The sequence below is a fragment of the Prenolepis imparis genome, unplaced genomic scaffold, assembly GCF_030444845.1.
Source record: "Prenolepis imparis isolate NDT839.2.m4 unplaced genomic scaffold, iyPreImpa1.0 SCAF_1, whole genome shotgun sequence".
Lineage (NCBI taxonomy): Eukaryota > Metazoa > Arthropoda > Insecta > Hymenoptera > Formicidae > Prenolepis > Prenolepis imparis.
The window spans coordinates 12,926,077-12,942,835 of NW_028141159.1; the positions used below are offsets into that span (position 1 = coordinate 12,926,077).

The 16,759-nt window shown below is 34.0% G+C and overlaps 2 protein-coding genes across 2 annotated transcripts in view; one reads left to right on the top strand and one right to left on the bottom strand.

Moving 5' to 3' along the window:
• Positions 1 to 473: 473 nt before the first annotated feature.
• The window catches only part of LOC145936858 (uncharacterized), a 49,559-nt gene continuing 33,273 nt past the window's right edge, over positions 474 to 16,759 (bottom strand). Inside the window, exon 2 of the mRNA XM_083039541.1 lies at positions 474 to 1,109. Within this exon, the coding sequence (XP_082895667.1) occupies positions 742 to 1,109 (368 nt within the window). The 3' untranslated portion in view covers positions 474 to 741. The remainder of the gene's footprint in view (positions 1,110 to 16,759) is intronic.
• Positions 5,883 to 16,759, top strand: part of LOC145937162 (uncharacterized) — an 86,309-nt gene continuing 75,432 nt past the window's right edge. Inside the window, exons 1-2 of the mRNA XM_083040103.1 lie at positions 5,883 to 6,150; positions 6,246 to 6,289. Of these exons, the coding sequence (XP_082896229.1) occupies positions 6,014 to 6,150; positions 6,246 to 6,289 (181 nt within the window). The 5' untranslated portion in view covers positions 5,883 to 6,013. The remainder of the gene's footprint in view (positions 6,151 to 6,245; positions 6,290 to 16,759) is intronic.

Sequence of the window (16,759 nt, forward strand, 5' to 3'; positions counted from 1 at the left end):
GAATAATATTCGCTTAATAATTTATTATCGATGGTTTAAACCGGCCTTTTCCTCCCGCCCGCGTTGTCCCCTTTTTTCGATTTGATAATAAATACAATATAATACATCGCGCTCCCCCTGGCCCCTGCGCTTTATAAAATTGCAGCATATTATGCGCTTCCCATTTTTCTTTAAGCCGTAAATTACGACATAAAATGCTACTTTTTTCAGTTCTAACAAGAGCACAACGAAAATTTCTATTGAAATTTATAGTTTTTACTTTTATCGTTTCTTCTGCTACATCGTATTTCAATTTATAGTTTTGTCACTGCTTTGTACCATTGTAGAGAATATTTGCATATCGAAAAATTGGATGCAATAACAGCGTAAATAATTTTAAAAGAAATGGTCTCAAAGGTTGAATCGTAGTATGATTACTAAGCAATGTTAAGTAAGTTCGAGAAGATGCTCATTATTGTAAGATATTATTCGCGTTTTTCTTTTTTTTTTTTTAAGGAAGGATACTAAATTACGTCAAAGGATTGAATCGCACATAAAAAACTATACAAAATTTACGCATTGGCGCATAAAACAATTTTCGTATATGCCTTTCAGAATAGTACGTCGTAACACGACATTGAATCACTGTTCGATCTTTCTTTTCTCGATCGAAGATATCATTATAAGAGTAACTGTCCGTTGTCAATTGAGATTCCGATTGCACACAGAAGATCGAAAAAGAGCTTTTTCGCGATTCGATCTCTACGATTTCTCATCCATGGAATTTGGCAATGGTCGTTTCTTTAGAATTCCCAGATCTTGCACATTCTCTAGGAAAGTCTTGTGATGTTGAGCGACCAAAATTGGATTCACAGTCTGTACGTCCTTTTTAAGCTCCTCCATGTCCCTCTTGAGCTTCGCTCTTCTGTTTTGAAACCACGTGATCACTTGGGCATTGCTGAGACCCAGCTGAGCGGCAATCTCGTCCCTGTCGGCCGGACTCAAGTACTTCTGATACAGAAATCTCTTCTCCAGCTCGAAAATCTGCTGATTCGTGAATGCGGTCCGACTCTTGCGCTTCTTTTTCGGTTGCTGGCGATTGTTGAACAGGTTCAAGTGATTAGCTTGTTCTGAAACAAAAAATTAGACACGGTTAGGCATGGTCGTGTATTTCTTTAATATACATTATATGCCAAATTTAAAGTCTTTCATGATTTCAATTAGTATATGATTTTTAATTGTTTTTCAAAATTTCGATAAATATTTTATATTTTCGATCAATATTTTTATTCGAATACGAATAATGCTGTTCAAATGTGTTTTAAGCAATTCCAGCGCAAAAAATCGTATCATTTAAATAAATCTGAAATAATTTATTCCATATGTTTTATAACTTAATACCTAATTATTAATTTATAAAACATGAGAACAAAATTATTTATTTTTATTTATTAATAATTATATACACAAACTGCAAATTTTTTGCAAGGAATATGACAAGAAGCATAATGTTTTAGCGTTAAGAAGCAAGAGAGAGTGAGAGAGAAACGATTTTTGATGCTAAAGATAAAAAAGTTAAAAAAGCGTGTTATATCGAAGTAAATAATTTTTGTCTATGATTTCTCACGAAAGATCTGAAAGTGATTCTCTTCTTTCGTGACTTATACTGCATTATCGGTCATTATGCGCGCAGATAAAATGAATGAACGAAGGCGCGCGCATTGCGCAAGACCGCAAACGAAACATCGATTCAGCAGCAATTAAATTCCGCCGATAACAAGACCGTTCGTCTCGGCGAGCGTGTCTCTCAGAGAGAAATGCGATAATTAGCTACCGATACGTACAGATGTATTAAGATTTTATCGCTGACGTCGTCTAAGTAATTGCTCGCAGACTTTTACGCGACGGAAAAATTATTCGCCTAAACGCGTTAGGCGTAAAATACGATACGAGAAATATGGAAAAAATATTAGAGAATTAAATGAACGTACTGCGTGCTTCACCATTTTCGCCACTTAATTAACGAACTATGTCTGTAGTTAATTCCATGTGTGGGAATAAAATATATGCAATAAGAAGGATATTTATTTTCTACATTGCGTGAATTTACAAAGATGTTGGTAAATGTAAAATATGTATACGTAGTGATAATAGGGACAAAATAATTGCCAATTAATTCTACGAGATTGCCAATAAGCGGCAACGCATGTCGGTCAGAGATTATTAAAGAACACGCAGCTGCGCAATAAATAACGGTGTTTTGAGAGCAGTTGTTTCTCTATTAAACACACAGGATTAACGATGGATACATTTTCAATTTTCCTTTTACACATTAATGATTTAATATGGCAAAGTGAGACTTTGAGATTCGTTTTTCCTATGTATTTTAATATTAATTCCAATTTTCTAACAAAATCTATCGTATACTTCCGTAAAAAACACGCGAAACATTATTTACCCAAATGTACAGTGCATAACACCAAAATTTCATAATCCCATAGCGATCGAGAGAACGGGACATGCAAAACGAATCGAAGTTTTCTCAGGCGACCAAGTTAGAATTGTGGTTAGAGAATCATTTCTAAGGGTCTCTACAAATTAAATGTATTTTTGAGACGTGGAAGGGTTCTCCCCATAAAAGTATTACGCATTCGTTACGGTGCTCAGACGGAATTCCGAGAGCCATAACTATCGTAGTTATGCCTGTGATCTAGCTAAGATTGTAATTCAAAATGTTTCCCGTTCGCCTTTAGAGATTTCAAAGTAATTTGTGGTTACAACAGATCGTATATGTAAATATAAATAATTTCGCTTTGCAATATTACTCTATGAGATACAACATATACTTCTCTAAATACAATATACATATATGTAAAACAATATATTAATTGATTATATTTTTGATATCTAGACTGTCTGAAAATTCAAGAATTTAATTAAATAATTGAGCAATCGAGATTTATATTTTAAAGATGATCAAAATATCAGCAATTGAGTATTTTAATATTTTATTAATTTTTTTCTTTATCTATAAATAGATTCTCTTGTAAGGAGTGAGAATGGATTGCCATTTTAAAAGTTCTGACTTCCACCGTCTCTTATCGAACTCGTTGCGAGCGCATGTTATCGCGGTAATTTTCTTAAATCGGCCTGTTATTAGAAATTAATTGCCAGTTTAAGGAGCAGCCAGTTAAAGTAATTATCTGCGTCGTCATAACTTATCGGACATAATGGTGAACAGTGAACACATTGTAGTTTAGTTTTTAAAATACGTGCTGCAATACTATTCACCGAGGTTTTGAAACGCGGAAAATCGAATAATTTAAATGTATCTGTGAAAAATACACTTTCAGATTATGTATTGTTTTCACATTAATCTTCTAAAAAAATATGATAAAAATTAATTTATATTAAAAATTAATAATATATTAATAATGACGTGTATTGTATTTTAGAGTGAATTATTGAATCGGAGAGTTTCAAAATCATTAGATGATTAAATCTTCGAGAATTTATCCCAACGGTATAAAACTTGACAAGAAAATTGCCGTATCGATTCTATTGGCTAATGCATTAATCGCTTCCTCGAGAAGCAGCTTAAATAATCACCGCCGTCATATCTCATTATATGGATGACGCCGCGTAATACCGGTTTCCGTTTTACAATTTTCGTTATACTCGCGTAGACCCTTGAACGAAGAAAATATTGTCAATTAACGTCATTAGCCAATAACCGGGGCGCATTTTTTATCTTGCATAATGTTTACCGGAGAGTATACGCGAGATGGTCGTTTTCGCAATGGCGTTAGCCATTAGGAAATAATCGAATCGAATGACGAAAAAGCGAGGCGGGCGCGATGAGTCGTGGACAAAGTAGCCGAGGAGTCGCTCCAGGATCAAAGGCCGCCGCCATCGGTCACACCTGCGCAACCTGACCGTACAGTCCGCTTGAAAAATTCTCACTGACAGATACAAGCAATGTCATGTTTATATATATATATGTATAAGATGATCAGACATCTCTGGCAGGACAGTTTATCTTATTTCAAAGTCGAGATCCGCATTCTTACATTTTAATCGTTTTAATCGCATTATTTGGAAATTTAAAAACTTGGAATATGTTTAGCGTCAAATCTATGTTAAAAATGTAGAGCAATACGTGTTTCCTCTCAATATTGACATATTTTACTTAATGAAAAGTTGACATTTGTGTTTGAAGTCAAATATCAATAAAAATATCTCAAATTACACATGTGCCAAGAAATTATGAATGTTATAATTATAAATATATGATTCATAATTTATTACTCTCTATCGAGCACGTTCTCAAACTATTTTGCTTGCGAAAACATTCGATTTAATTGACGAAGGTACATAATAATTATTTCAGAGAAATAAAAATACAGCTAGCACTGTACGAGAAGTAGATTGGCTAGAATGTAATTGAGTGTCTAACCGATATTCTATTTGTCGATCAATCAATTCAAATTGTTTATAACTGAAGTCAATATTAGGTAGATAGAAATATTAATAACCAACCGTATATGAGAGAAGATTAATTTCCAATTTATGGACTTCGGGAAAATAAATAATTAAAGAGTTGAAGACCACCGAGCACTTTATAATAAAGGCTTTCATGAAAAACATTGATTCGATCATACACATGCACTGCAACTCAAGTTTTCACTTATGAAGAAATAAAAGAGAGAGCAAGTTGTTTAATAAAAAAGAGAGGAAGTTTTAAAATATCTATATAACATTAATTATTCACAATTATGTAAAATATAAATATTATTTTTATATAATTATTATTCAGATTATAATATATTTAATCTAATCTTTCAGATATTAATATTAATTTCTATACATTAATTGTAATTTTATATTATTCATAATGGGTTAATTAAATGACATACTTGCATATAGATATATTCTTCATCAGAATTTATTCAATTCTTGCATTTATTAGCCTCCTCGTTTCTTATAACTATTATTTTAGCTTTTTACTTTCAAAATCAGGCCAAAATCTAACAATGCGAATAAAATCGGAGACAAAGCGATTTTTGCACGACAAGGACATGGAGACACGACGATGAAACGGTAAACGGACGGACGGAAGAAGCGGTGCGCGTCGAGATATTAGTTTCTGCGGTCGGCTCTCCGCAGAGATTTAATTCGTTTGATGTTCACGAATTCGCCGCTTCGACTATCTTTTCGCAACTCGCATCTCCGCGGTCTCTCTTCCTCTCTCTCTCTCCCTTTCCTTTCAGCTTTCCAATAATCTTAATAGTTATCGTCGATACTTTCTTTTCCAAGTTTTCTCACACTTTTAAGGCAAAAAATTCAGAAACTTACACATACACATATATTTTATATTTATATATTTTTTGAAACACTAGAACAACTTAAGCGCGCGCTACGCGCCATTCTTCGGTTTTGTATTTAAAAAATGATATTAAGAAAAAAATAATAAAGTTTATTTAAATTCGATTAATATTTTTTTACAGGAGTTGATTAAAGCGTTAATTTACTAATTAAATTTTAAAATAAAAATATGTTATAAAAATTAACATAGTAATATGTTATAAATAATATGTAGTTATAATACATTATTTTCGATTAATATTTTTTGACAGAAATCAGCTGATAACTGTCAAAAATATTAATCGAGTTTAAAGTATTATAACATTATTTAAAACATGTTATTATTTTAAAAATTAATTAGAAAATTAACGCTTTAATCAGCTGATTTCTGTCAAAAAATATTAATAAAGCGAAAATTTGTTAATTAAATTTTAAAATAATATGTTATAAAAATTAAAATAGTAATGTTTTCTTTTATTTGTTACAGGTAGCATTGCTGATAACCTACGCGCGAATTTGATTGCGAAATTCTCGAGTGTCGCGAACGGACGTTGATTCGTACGATTATAGTTTTCGCATCGGTTTTTCTCATTGCGAGTGCAATGCGCGAAATACGCGTGTGTCTCACGCGTCGCGTCGGGAGTGCCGTGTAAAGTTTCGCGTGTCGGGAATGCCGTGTAAAATGTCGGACAATCGTAATTATTTGTGTTTTCGCGAGTGTCGTAAGTGCTATGAAGGAGCAATGACGGTCCACGAGAGGAGGAGGAGGCCCAGGGAGGCATCGGGCGACATCGAGGCAACTCTAAGGTATGCGATATGAAAACATTTTTTCTAAATTGCATTGTTTATGAAATATTCGACACACACATATGTATTACATAATTTGAATATTTTGTTTTCAGATCAATGTGTGCTGTTTACTACAACTCCGCTATTGTACGTCTCGGTGAGTGAGAAATTTGTATTTCATAACATTTCTATAGCGGTAATATATGGAGATAGTATGCATATAATATGTTGAAAATATTGAAATAAGTAAAATTTTAAATAATATGTTATGTAATATCTTATTTGCGATTAATATTTTTGGACAAAAATCAGCTGGTAATTGTCAAAAATATTAATCGAATTTAAAATATTATAACATCCTTTTCTAAAAAAGACATGTAAGTCGATTCTCGCAAATATTGTTGTATTTTTTCCGCGATGCTGATTGACTGTTTCGATTCGCATTGTTATATTCGTAGCATCGAGAGGCTGTCATCGCGCGAGAGTTAGTAGTTTAACAATTTGTTAAAATAAAATTAAATAAAGTAATGATATTAGTTTTAAATAAAATATTATAATACTTTAAACTCGATTAATATTTTTGACAGTTATCAGCTGATTTCTGTCAGAAAATATTAATCGCGGATAAAGTATTATAACATATTATTTAAAACATATAATTTTATTTTGAACAAACTGTCAAACTGCTAATCCTCGCGATGACAGCCTCTCGATATACGAATATAACGCGAATCTTGACAGTCAATGAGTATCACGGAAAAGCGACAACAATAAACTTCGATATGCATGTATCGACTTTACATATCTTTTTTAGAAAAGGATTTGATGTTTCGTTAAAAATATTCACAAAAGAAAATGCGTGTTTCTTTTAGTCTTCGAATTTTATTTTCCATTGAAATTCGTTGGCAATTTTTTTTCAAGATGCGTAATTTAAAAAATTAGAAACTTTAAAGTGATACATATATATATTTACGTATTGGAGAATTATATAAAAGTAAATTTTTGATAAAGAACAACCGGACGCGACCACCTGCCGTGCGTAAACCTGACCATATCCGTGTACGACATCTACTAGGGTCACAGATGGCGGCGAAATTTACTTGATTAATATGCTGACTTGGCCGAAAACTTGGTTTAATTACGCGAGCCGATATACTTTCGCATCTTTGCCTTATCTTCTCCTGCACTTAATTTAACAAACTGCTCTCATAATTAATCGCAATAATTAATAACAGATTGACCTTCTTATTAAAATGTAATCTGCAAAGATTATACCAATTTTTAAAAGTAGGCTACACGGCTTTTTAATCGGCTATTTTACATAAATATAATTTATATAAATATTCGATATTTTATTAATTTTTTAATATATAATTAAATTGTAGTTAAATTAATTTTTAATTAATCTTTTAAGTAATCTCTCTCTCTCTTATTCTTTTATAACTTTATATAATTCAATGAAATATATAAGTTTGAAAAATTTTAGAGAACGTTGTATCTAAATCTTTCATATCTGGCTGGAATAGACACAATCATTATAACTTAATATTGGAATAGTTGGCAAAAATATCTAAAAAAAATTCTTTATTTCCAATTTAGAGTTATCTTAATCAAATCAAGGAAATGTTATAATTATTGGAAATTATTAACTAAGTGACAAAAATATAGTAACTTAGCCCGAAGATTATTACGTGCGCGCGCGAAGGATATGTTAGAAGTGCTCGAAACTTAATTTATTGTGACGCGATGACAGAAAGCGAGAAAGACAAGAGGAAAACGGCCTCAGAAGCAAACGACACAACGCGAAACGACATGATATGTTTCGCGAAGACTAACAAAACCGCTGCGCAGCCATCTTGGTTACGCTCGAGCAGGATTCACTCGAGTAGAATAGTGACGGAGTTAAGAGGCGCGACGATCTTGAAACAATCTAACTGGCATTTCGTCGACTAGATTATTTACAACAGTTTCTTGTTAGCTAAATTTTACGATCAAAGCAAGCGATCTATGAAGAAAATCGTTGTTGACGAGTTCCAATGCACTTTCGTCATATTCGTTTCATTGCTCACATTTAACATCCTTGCAATATTTAAGTTGATAGTTTGAGGTCTAAAATTCTATTTAGATCCCACTCGCTTTTATGATTTAAAAAAAAATTACTGATGACTTTATTTATCTTATATTTTCATTCTAAAAATTTCTCTCTCCAATTTATTAAAATAATCTTTTAATAACGATTGTTTGTCCGAAAGCAATACGTTACGAGCAGAGTAATCAATGTCATTCTGCGACTTGGGGGGGCAGAAAATAAAAATGTGATATATTACAATATCACAGAGCATTAATCTTATTCCCAAGTTATCGAATAATGTTAATTATTCCCCTTTGAAGATTTATTATTTTACGCAATTCTTGCAGAGATCATCATGTAAATGATGGACTCTTTTTTCCTCACCCCGTTACAGAATCAGTAAATACCCATAAGCGGTGCTTAAAGGGTTAATTGCAAATTGCAGCAGTGCTACTAGATAAAAAGTTGATCGAAACGATCTAGCGCGGATGTAAATCGTTCGATAGCTCGAAGCAAAACGCGTACGTTTCGGCTCTCACCACGTGTCTTCGCGGCAATCTAACGCTATCGCGGTAAAAGAAAAGATCGAAATAAGGTTAACGACCGTATGTGCAATGCATCATTCGAATCCTACGTAAGTATATTAGTTTCGTAACAGGTTTCTCGTAACGCTTCTTGCCATTGTGAATAACCAGTCTCTCTCTCTCTTGAGATATTTGATGTCTTTATCGATGTGCGCAACAGCGAGTAAAAAAATCAAGTCGTTACACTGTCCTCGACGTGCTTTTAACGGTACTCCTACACTACGCGGTTTTTTACAAGCATCATTACACGCCAGCGGTAACCTTTTGTGCCGTCATTCTGCGATGAGATACAATTTTATTTTTTATTTTTTTTTTTTACAGGAAAATTTCATTTCTTTAAACGTTTTAATACTTCCGATACTTCACGCGTCTTTATGTGTTAGGAACATTCAATGAATGAACTGTGTTTTTTCTGCAATTAGTATGATTTAAATAATTGTTTAAAAAATCTTTTTATAATTAAAATAGGGACGAAACAAGTAATTAAATGATCACATGAATTTTAAGATTACTTTTTTGTTTTAGTAGCTATATATAAAAATTAAATCTAAATTTTTGAAACGGTTAATCTCGGAAGACAATCTTTTTTATGCGTAAAAATCAATAAATATTAAATGTTTTGCTTTACTCTGATAATGTATTGGTTTGATTTTTGGAGTTGCGACAAAAATGACAGTCAATCGATATAACTGCATCTCGTTGCAGTAAAAAAAATTTAAGTATGCAGCAATGCAAAACGCAGGCAATAACCGCAACGGTGTAAATTTAATAATGCATTGCAAATAAATTTTTATAAAAGACAAGCACAAAGATTGATCATATTTTTACTTTATCGTTCAATAGCATAAATTTTCTAAATATCCAAGCAAGTAAAGACGTTATTCGCAATTATCTCATTTAAAAAAAATTATTCAAAATTCTTATTTTAACTTATTGTTAGCTCATGTATAAAGAAAATTGGAGTTTGATCGCGTGTATCGGTGTGTTGAAGTAGAAAATATCAGCCGCAACAACTGTTCCCGTATATCGAATCGCGAATATATAAACGGCGAGACAAACCATTGCTCGTGCCACACGTCTCGCGATATTTCGCTAATACGTCGTCCGCCCGCTACAAGATAGCATTTCGAAGAATATACGAAGAGACACGCAAAAAGAGGCGGGACTGCGACACCGTGGAGCAATTTGGAAGTGTCTTCCGTCGGTCGGCAGTCATTTGTCTCCCGACAGCATCTCCGGGAGTCTCTTCTCCCTGCTACCACCCTTCTCCAGCTCGCCCTGTGTCTCTCTCTCTCTTTTTCTTTATCTCTCTCTCGCTCTTCGACTTACTACCCCGGCTCTTAACCCGAGGGGCTTTGCCCACATGTCAACGATATATTTTCTGCCGGCCCACAAATCGTTTAGCGGGTAATTTTGAAATTGGAACACTTATTTAGTCGTTTAGACCCAAGGGCATAACCGCAGCCCCGAGTTCGAGATTTATCGCTTGATTTTTCGCCGGTTTGTAAGCGCGACCTGCCACTCTCGCTTTCCTGCTCTTTCTTTCCCGACTTACGTCCCTGTGCCAAAGTGCAAGCGACAAAATTACGACGCCGTTCATCTTGCGCTTTCTTATTGCACTATTCGAAAGAGATGAGGCCGTTAATCTGAGATCGATGAGTCGCCGTTTGTAAGAGCATAACGATCGATTAAAAAGAGCTCCGCGAACACATGTCTGACCAAAAACATATGTGTAATATTCCGAATGAGAGTTTAAATTATAAAAATTAAATATATAGATCGCGTGTATATCGCGAATTTTCATAATTAATTTTTTATCGAATATTTATATTACTAAAAGACAGACTTAATCACACTGTTACTTTAAATTTTGCGTTGGTAAATTCTTGCGAATTTTCTGATTGCTCCGAAAATAACTTTAACTTCGAGAACAGATTCCGTCTTGCATATATTATTTCATTCTTTGAAATATTCAGAAAATAAAAACATAAAGACATGATTAAACATTTATACATGTTCGACAAACATTTTAATCTCCAGATAATTTTTTAAATATTTTTAAGGTATACATATAATGGTTCTCGATCTATACTGAGGTATACTAAAGAAAATTACTTTTCCAAATAAGATATTAAAATGAGGCACGCAAATATATTCACTCTCTTCTTCGTTGAAAAAAAAACGTATCCATTTCTCTAAGTTAATCTAAAGTTAAGTAAAGCTTCCGGAGTATATCGAAGCAGTCTCGACCGATTAGCTATCGAAGTATAACGGATGTTGTTTAACGAATCGTTGTTTAACGAAGAAACTAAATGCGAGAGGCTCGTTTCCGCATAGAGCGTAAAATACGATAACTCGACTGCTATACATAAGGATCCCCTCGGGAATACGACGTGTCAGCTCACGCTACGACTAGCCTCATAAAGATGCGTATGGAAGAAGAGAGAGAAAGAGAGAAAGACAGGACATAGGGCGTGGAGCGAAAAAAATGCTTAGTGGCGTCTAATTGCAGAAGTGACGACGCCGTAACTAATGACCGGGAGACGACATCCTTTGTCAGTAGTCGCGACGAGACGTTCGTCCTTCCACGAGGTGCGGACGTGGGCCGTTTAAATACTTGGAAGAAAAGTCACTTTCTCGGATCGGCGACAAATTTCTCTTCCGTTCGTCGCGGTTTCCAGAACTCAAAACGCGAACGTAGCCGATTTTATTTCGACACAAGGAATGCATTACGCGAGTTTTATTATTTCAGAGAATGATTTTATCACTAAAGAGCAGATATATAAAACGATTTTTTTTATTTACGAATTATAACATTAAAATATTTAGATATAAGAATGCTTATGAAAAACTTCTTTGATCTTACTTTTAATAGAGTATTTCAAGTAAAAAGACTTGAAAATAATTTATTTTGGTTTTAATTCGTTTTACCATTTCACATTATACTATAGTATATGTTCTATCATTTAAATGCGTAAAAAAATATCGAAATTGTCATTTCATCTGCGATGTAAGTAAGAAACAACACATTAAAATTATTTGGTTTACATTGTCCGTATATTTGAACTATATGAAATAGAGTACTTTAGATACTGCACATACAAGCTGTTTATACATAAGGTTTGCTTACCATTAGTTTAAATTGAAAATACCAGCATGGCGTAAAGTTTAATGCAATAAAGTTTTGGGCGAAACAGCGTTCGTGAAGGGCGATCCTTCGAATTTCGAGAACACGTAACACGCGACGTAATGTCGCTTTGAGATGTCTCTTTTGCATCTCTCGAAATAACAGCGGCTTCAAGGATCGTTTGACCGCGGCTCTCTGATCCTATTAGCTCAGACTTCTTTCTCAGATTTTCATCTTTCTCGCTACTCGCATCTCTATCTCTCTCCTCTCCATACACGTCTCATTCGTACCCCTTTAGCGTCTCTCGCGTCTATTTCCGGCGCCTGTAGTCCTTTACTCGCTTCTAGGCGGCTTTGAAACCGTCGAAAAACAAGCGGTCGATTCACGTGCCGCTGATTAGCGTAATTACGAGAGAAATTCTTTAGCCCAACCAAATTGTCGCGCGCTATCCCTTTTTTCCTCCATGCTTAAGAGACTTCGAGATCTTCTGTAATTAGTCCTATGGCATTACAGATATGATTCTATATTTTTATTTAACGTTACGAATACGGTTTCCCTCTCCCTTTTGAATTTTGTCTCGTATAAAGATCGTGTTAATATAAAGACGTATAATGAAAGGATCAATTTTATATATTTAATAACATAAATCTCATTAGAAATAATTTACATATGTGATGTTTGTTTTATATTTTAAAGAAGACATATTTTCTACAATATTTCTTCTCAATTTAATATTTCTATTAAATATCATTTAACAAAAACTTTAATGAATTATAATTAATTAGTATTTTTATTTACTATAGAATTGTTGTTGTTTCTTTTTTTTAAATAAATTAAGTGTACAGTAGGAATACGGATCAATAGGCTCGAAAAATTTTTCGAAGGAGCGCCAAATTTATGTAGAAGATCGCGTGTTTTGGACACATTCTTTTAGGCGAGTCAGAATTCGGTTAGAGAATGTTATACAAAATACAGGCAAAGTTATGTTGAGGTGAGTCAAGTATAGGTAGCGGACACGTCCGGTATTTTCGTAATAAATGATAAGCGCTGCTTTGATCAGACAGCTAGGCACGCGCTGAAAAGATATATAGGGTGTATCTAATATCTAAAAATATTTTAAAGACAAAAAAAGAAATTAAGTTAAATTACAAATGAATGAAAAAATAAAGAAAGGGAAAATTACATAAAATTATAAACAAATAAAATAATTTCTCAAGTATTCAAGTAAATATAATTAAATAAAAAAATACGATAAAATACTCAGGAAAATACTCTCTGCTTTTGAGCAAAAACACAATATAGAACATTCATACATATATCGCTATACGTAATCAATATAAACGTCTATTCTATTACTCTTGTATCATGAATGTGATCTGGGGAGCGTAATAAAATTAAAATGTTTCTGATGCGTAACGTGCATACTTTAAATACACCTTATACGCGGCAAAGGGTCGCCTTGGTAAATCCACATCAGGGGTAAATAAGTCAGCTCGGGCTCGTAAGTCCGAGCGAGGAAGACGAAGGAGAACCAACTGTTCGCGTCTTCATCAACGACACCGAGGTGGGGGACCACCCATCAGGAGCAATATCGTTTCATCAGCCGCTAATATCACCGCTTCGAGTGGTTCAACACCTTATAACGCCAGGTGGGACGTTAGTGGCGCCGCAGGAAGTCCTAATGAAGACAAATCTCACCCAAAATGGCGGCCGAACTTATTTCCTGCTCCGCCTCCTTCTGTCTCCGTCTATTTCTCTCCGTCTTGCTGCCTTTCCACATCGCGCGGCTCCCTTTCTACCTTGCGAATCAATTTGGAAGCGGCATTTTTACATTTTCCCCCGCGCGCGCGAGAGCGATTGAGATAAGAAGGGTCTACGAATTGAAATGACCGTTTTAATCGATCGAAAAATCTTAATCGCACTTGCGAACTGTGAAATGTGGAGCGCAGACATTTATTTCTGTAAAGACCATTTTGAGAAAAATTCAATTTATAATCTCTATTAATTTTTCTAAATAGTTTGTTTTTTTGGTATTTAAAGTTACTTTACTTGATCTAAGTTATTGCTAATTACTGTAAAAATGTCAGTCTCCTATTTTTGTATTATATTATATTATTAAACACTGCCATGGCAACACGTTTGTTATCAAAAATATTCATTATATTCTTCGCATTAATGATAATTAAATTTGATTAACGCGAATGTCAAAAATGGGTGGCACATACATAATTATAAAGAATCTGTAATTTTCAAAATAAGTTTGGAGAAGATATATGAATTTAAAATCGGGGTAAAAGCTACTGAATTTTATTTGGGCAACAGAAAATACATTTTTGTTTCGTAGTCTGGTGTCATTAGTCGATGCCGGTAGGAAGTTACATAGCGAGAAACTTTTCGCAATTATATTACCGAGTACATTTGCATATGTAAGCAAGATTATACACGCTTCGGAGACGATAGCTGCTGGGGGGATCGACGTTATAAAGCTCCCTGGTTTATCGATCGCACGTCCAACGTGTTACAGCCAGTACGGAAATAAACGACTCGGGTGAAAAATCATAGATACCTTCGATCCGAATGGACTATTACGGATCCACCGACTGTATCACAGTTTACGTCACGTATTTGCATCGTAAAGACCGCGACGTCGCGACGAGACACATTGCATTACAAAATGATATAAAACCAGCGTAAATTCTTACACTGAGAGAAAAATCCATGATTTTTCCGATTAAAAATGATCGGATAATCCGATCAAAAGGTAACAAACGGATATTACCGATCTTTTTAATCGGAAAAGAAAACCGATCAAAGTTAAAATGACCGATCAAATATATCCGATTAGAAAATTCCGATTAGCAAACATCCGATCAGAAATATCCGATTAAAAAACATCTAATCGGAAAGATCCATTTGTTACTTTTTCAACGGATAATCCGATCACATCATATCCGATTAATAGATCTCTTAGTCCTGATCGGAATTTCCTATTATATATATATATATATATATATAAAATATGCATTTATTTTACATTAGACAATTTTCATATGCGGAAACACGACGTTTCGACGCTGCTCGCGAACTAGGAGTCGCAAAATCACATAACAGTCGCCGCGTATATAATATATATATATATATTACGTGAACGGATTTCTGATGAAAATTGTCCGATGTAAAATGAATGCATATATATATATATATATATATATATATAAATATTTTTTTTTAATCCGGCGTTTATCGCATCACTCCACTGCTTATTTTATTAATATATATTTATCAATGTACTGCAAAAAGGAAAAAACTTCACTCGCACAAGCACAGAGCTTAATATAGAAATTATACGGAATTATATTCGTAACACGACGCAATTGTTGCAGATCGCAAGATGTCGCAGGCAATGACTCGGCGATTAATGCCAGAACCGGGTCTCTACGGCTCTGCGCAATACGTTCTGCGCCGGTAATATTTGATCGGATATTATTATATTTGATCGGTTATTATATTTCATCGGATTTATTTTTGATCGGATATAACATATTAGATCGGATATTGAACTTGATCGGATAAAATACTTTAATTTTATCCGATCAAGTTGTATATTAATCCGATCATATTTGAGCGGATAAATAAATGACGGCTCATTTTCCGTTCACATTTCATCGGAAATAACCTTTCATCGGATATCATCTTATCGGATAGGTTTAGATCCGATCGAAAAGTACTGAAAATCGATCGGATGCAGTGCTGAACGGTTTTTTCCGATTAAAATTGCTGGACATTTTTCTCAGTGTACAAAAGATTTTTTATAAATTAAAATTTTTGAGCGATAAAGTTCGCTTGACACGTTTCGTTGAAACAAAACTCGCTTCAAACGTTTCAAATGTCTTTAACTAGCTTATAAAATATAAATTACAGAAACGGAAAATATATGTGCGTATGTGTGTGGCCAAACATTCTCGGATATCTAGTCTCCTTGCGGGGGGGACCACACGTGTCTACCCGGAAATAGTTTCAATTTTCTTGGGTGTAATATTGCGACAGGACATGTAGGCTCGTAAGCGTCGAATATCATACTAACGGGATGGTGTTTTTTTGGAAAATAATTTGTCTCCATCTTTTTCGAATAACGTTATAATTAATACGTGGGATATTCCGGCAGTTCATCTCAGATTAATTTCCATCAGTACATTTCATAGTTACACATTACATTTAATTTAAATTTTGCCCTATATGTTTTTTACTCATCTATAAATTAATTTTTAATAATTATATTTTAGTGATTAACGAACATAAAAAATCATAGATATTTATATTAAGAATTTTACATATTAAATATACGTTGGTTATATCTCTCTCAGTTATATTATCTTTCGACATTCTTTATTCTAATAATATTCGTCGATCAGAATATTTCAGTCTATCTTAATTTAGAAAGAAATTAGCGATAAAGTTATTTTTATCGAGAAAGTTTGTTTCCATTTAAAAGATGTCTACTGTTATTAATAGAGTACATCGCGGTATCCTGTCTCAAAAATTCGACTTGACTGACTGGTTAGGTTGACAATATACGAATAAGGCAAAGATGACGACAGAGGCGGAAATTCTTTATGGAAAATCTGTACGGCCATTTTTGTCAAAGCGGTGAACAGAGCAGATAAGCAGAAGCGTCTCCTGTGGAGAACGAGGCTTCTGCTTCGAATCATGGACAGATACTCGCATGGGCGGCACGTTTGAGGACTTATCTCGAGTTCTGGTCTCGTGTTGCTTCTCTTATAGGTTCGCCGATGCCGTTAGCCCGCTCGCCACGGGCGACCTCCATTCACGCGTCCAATTTAGACG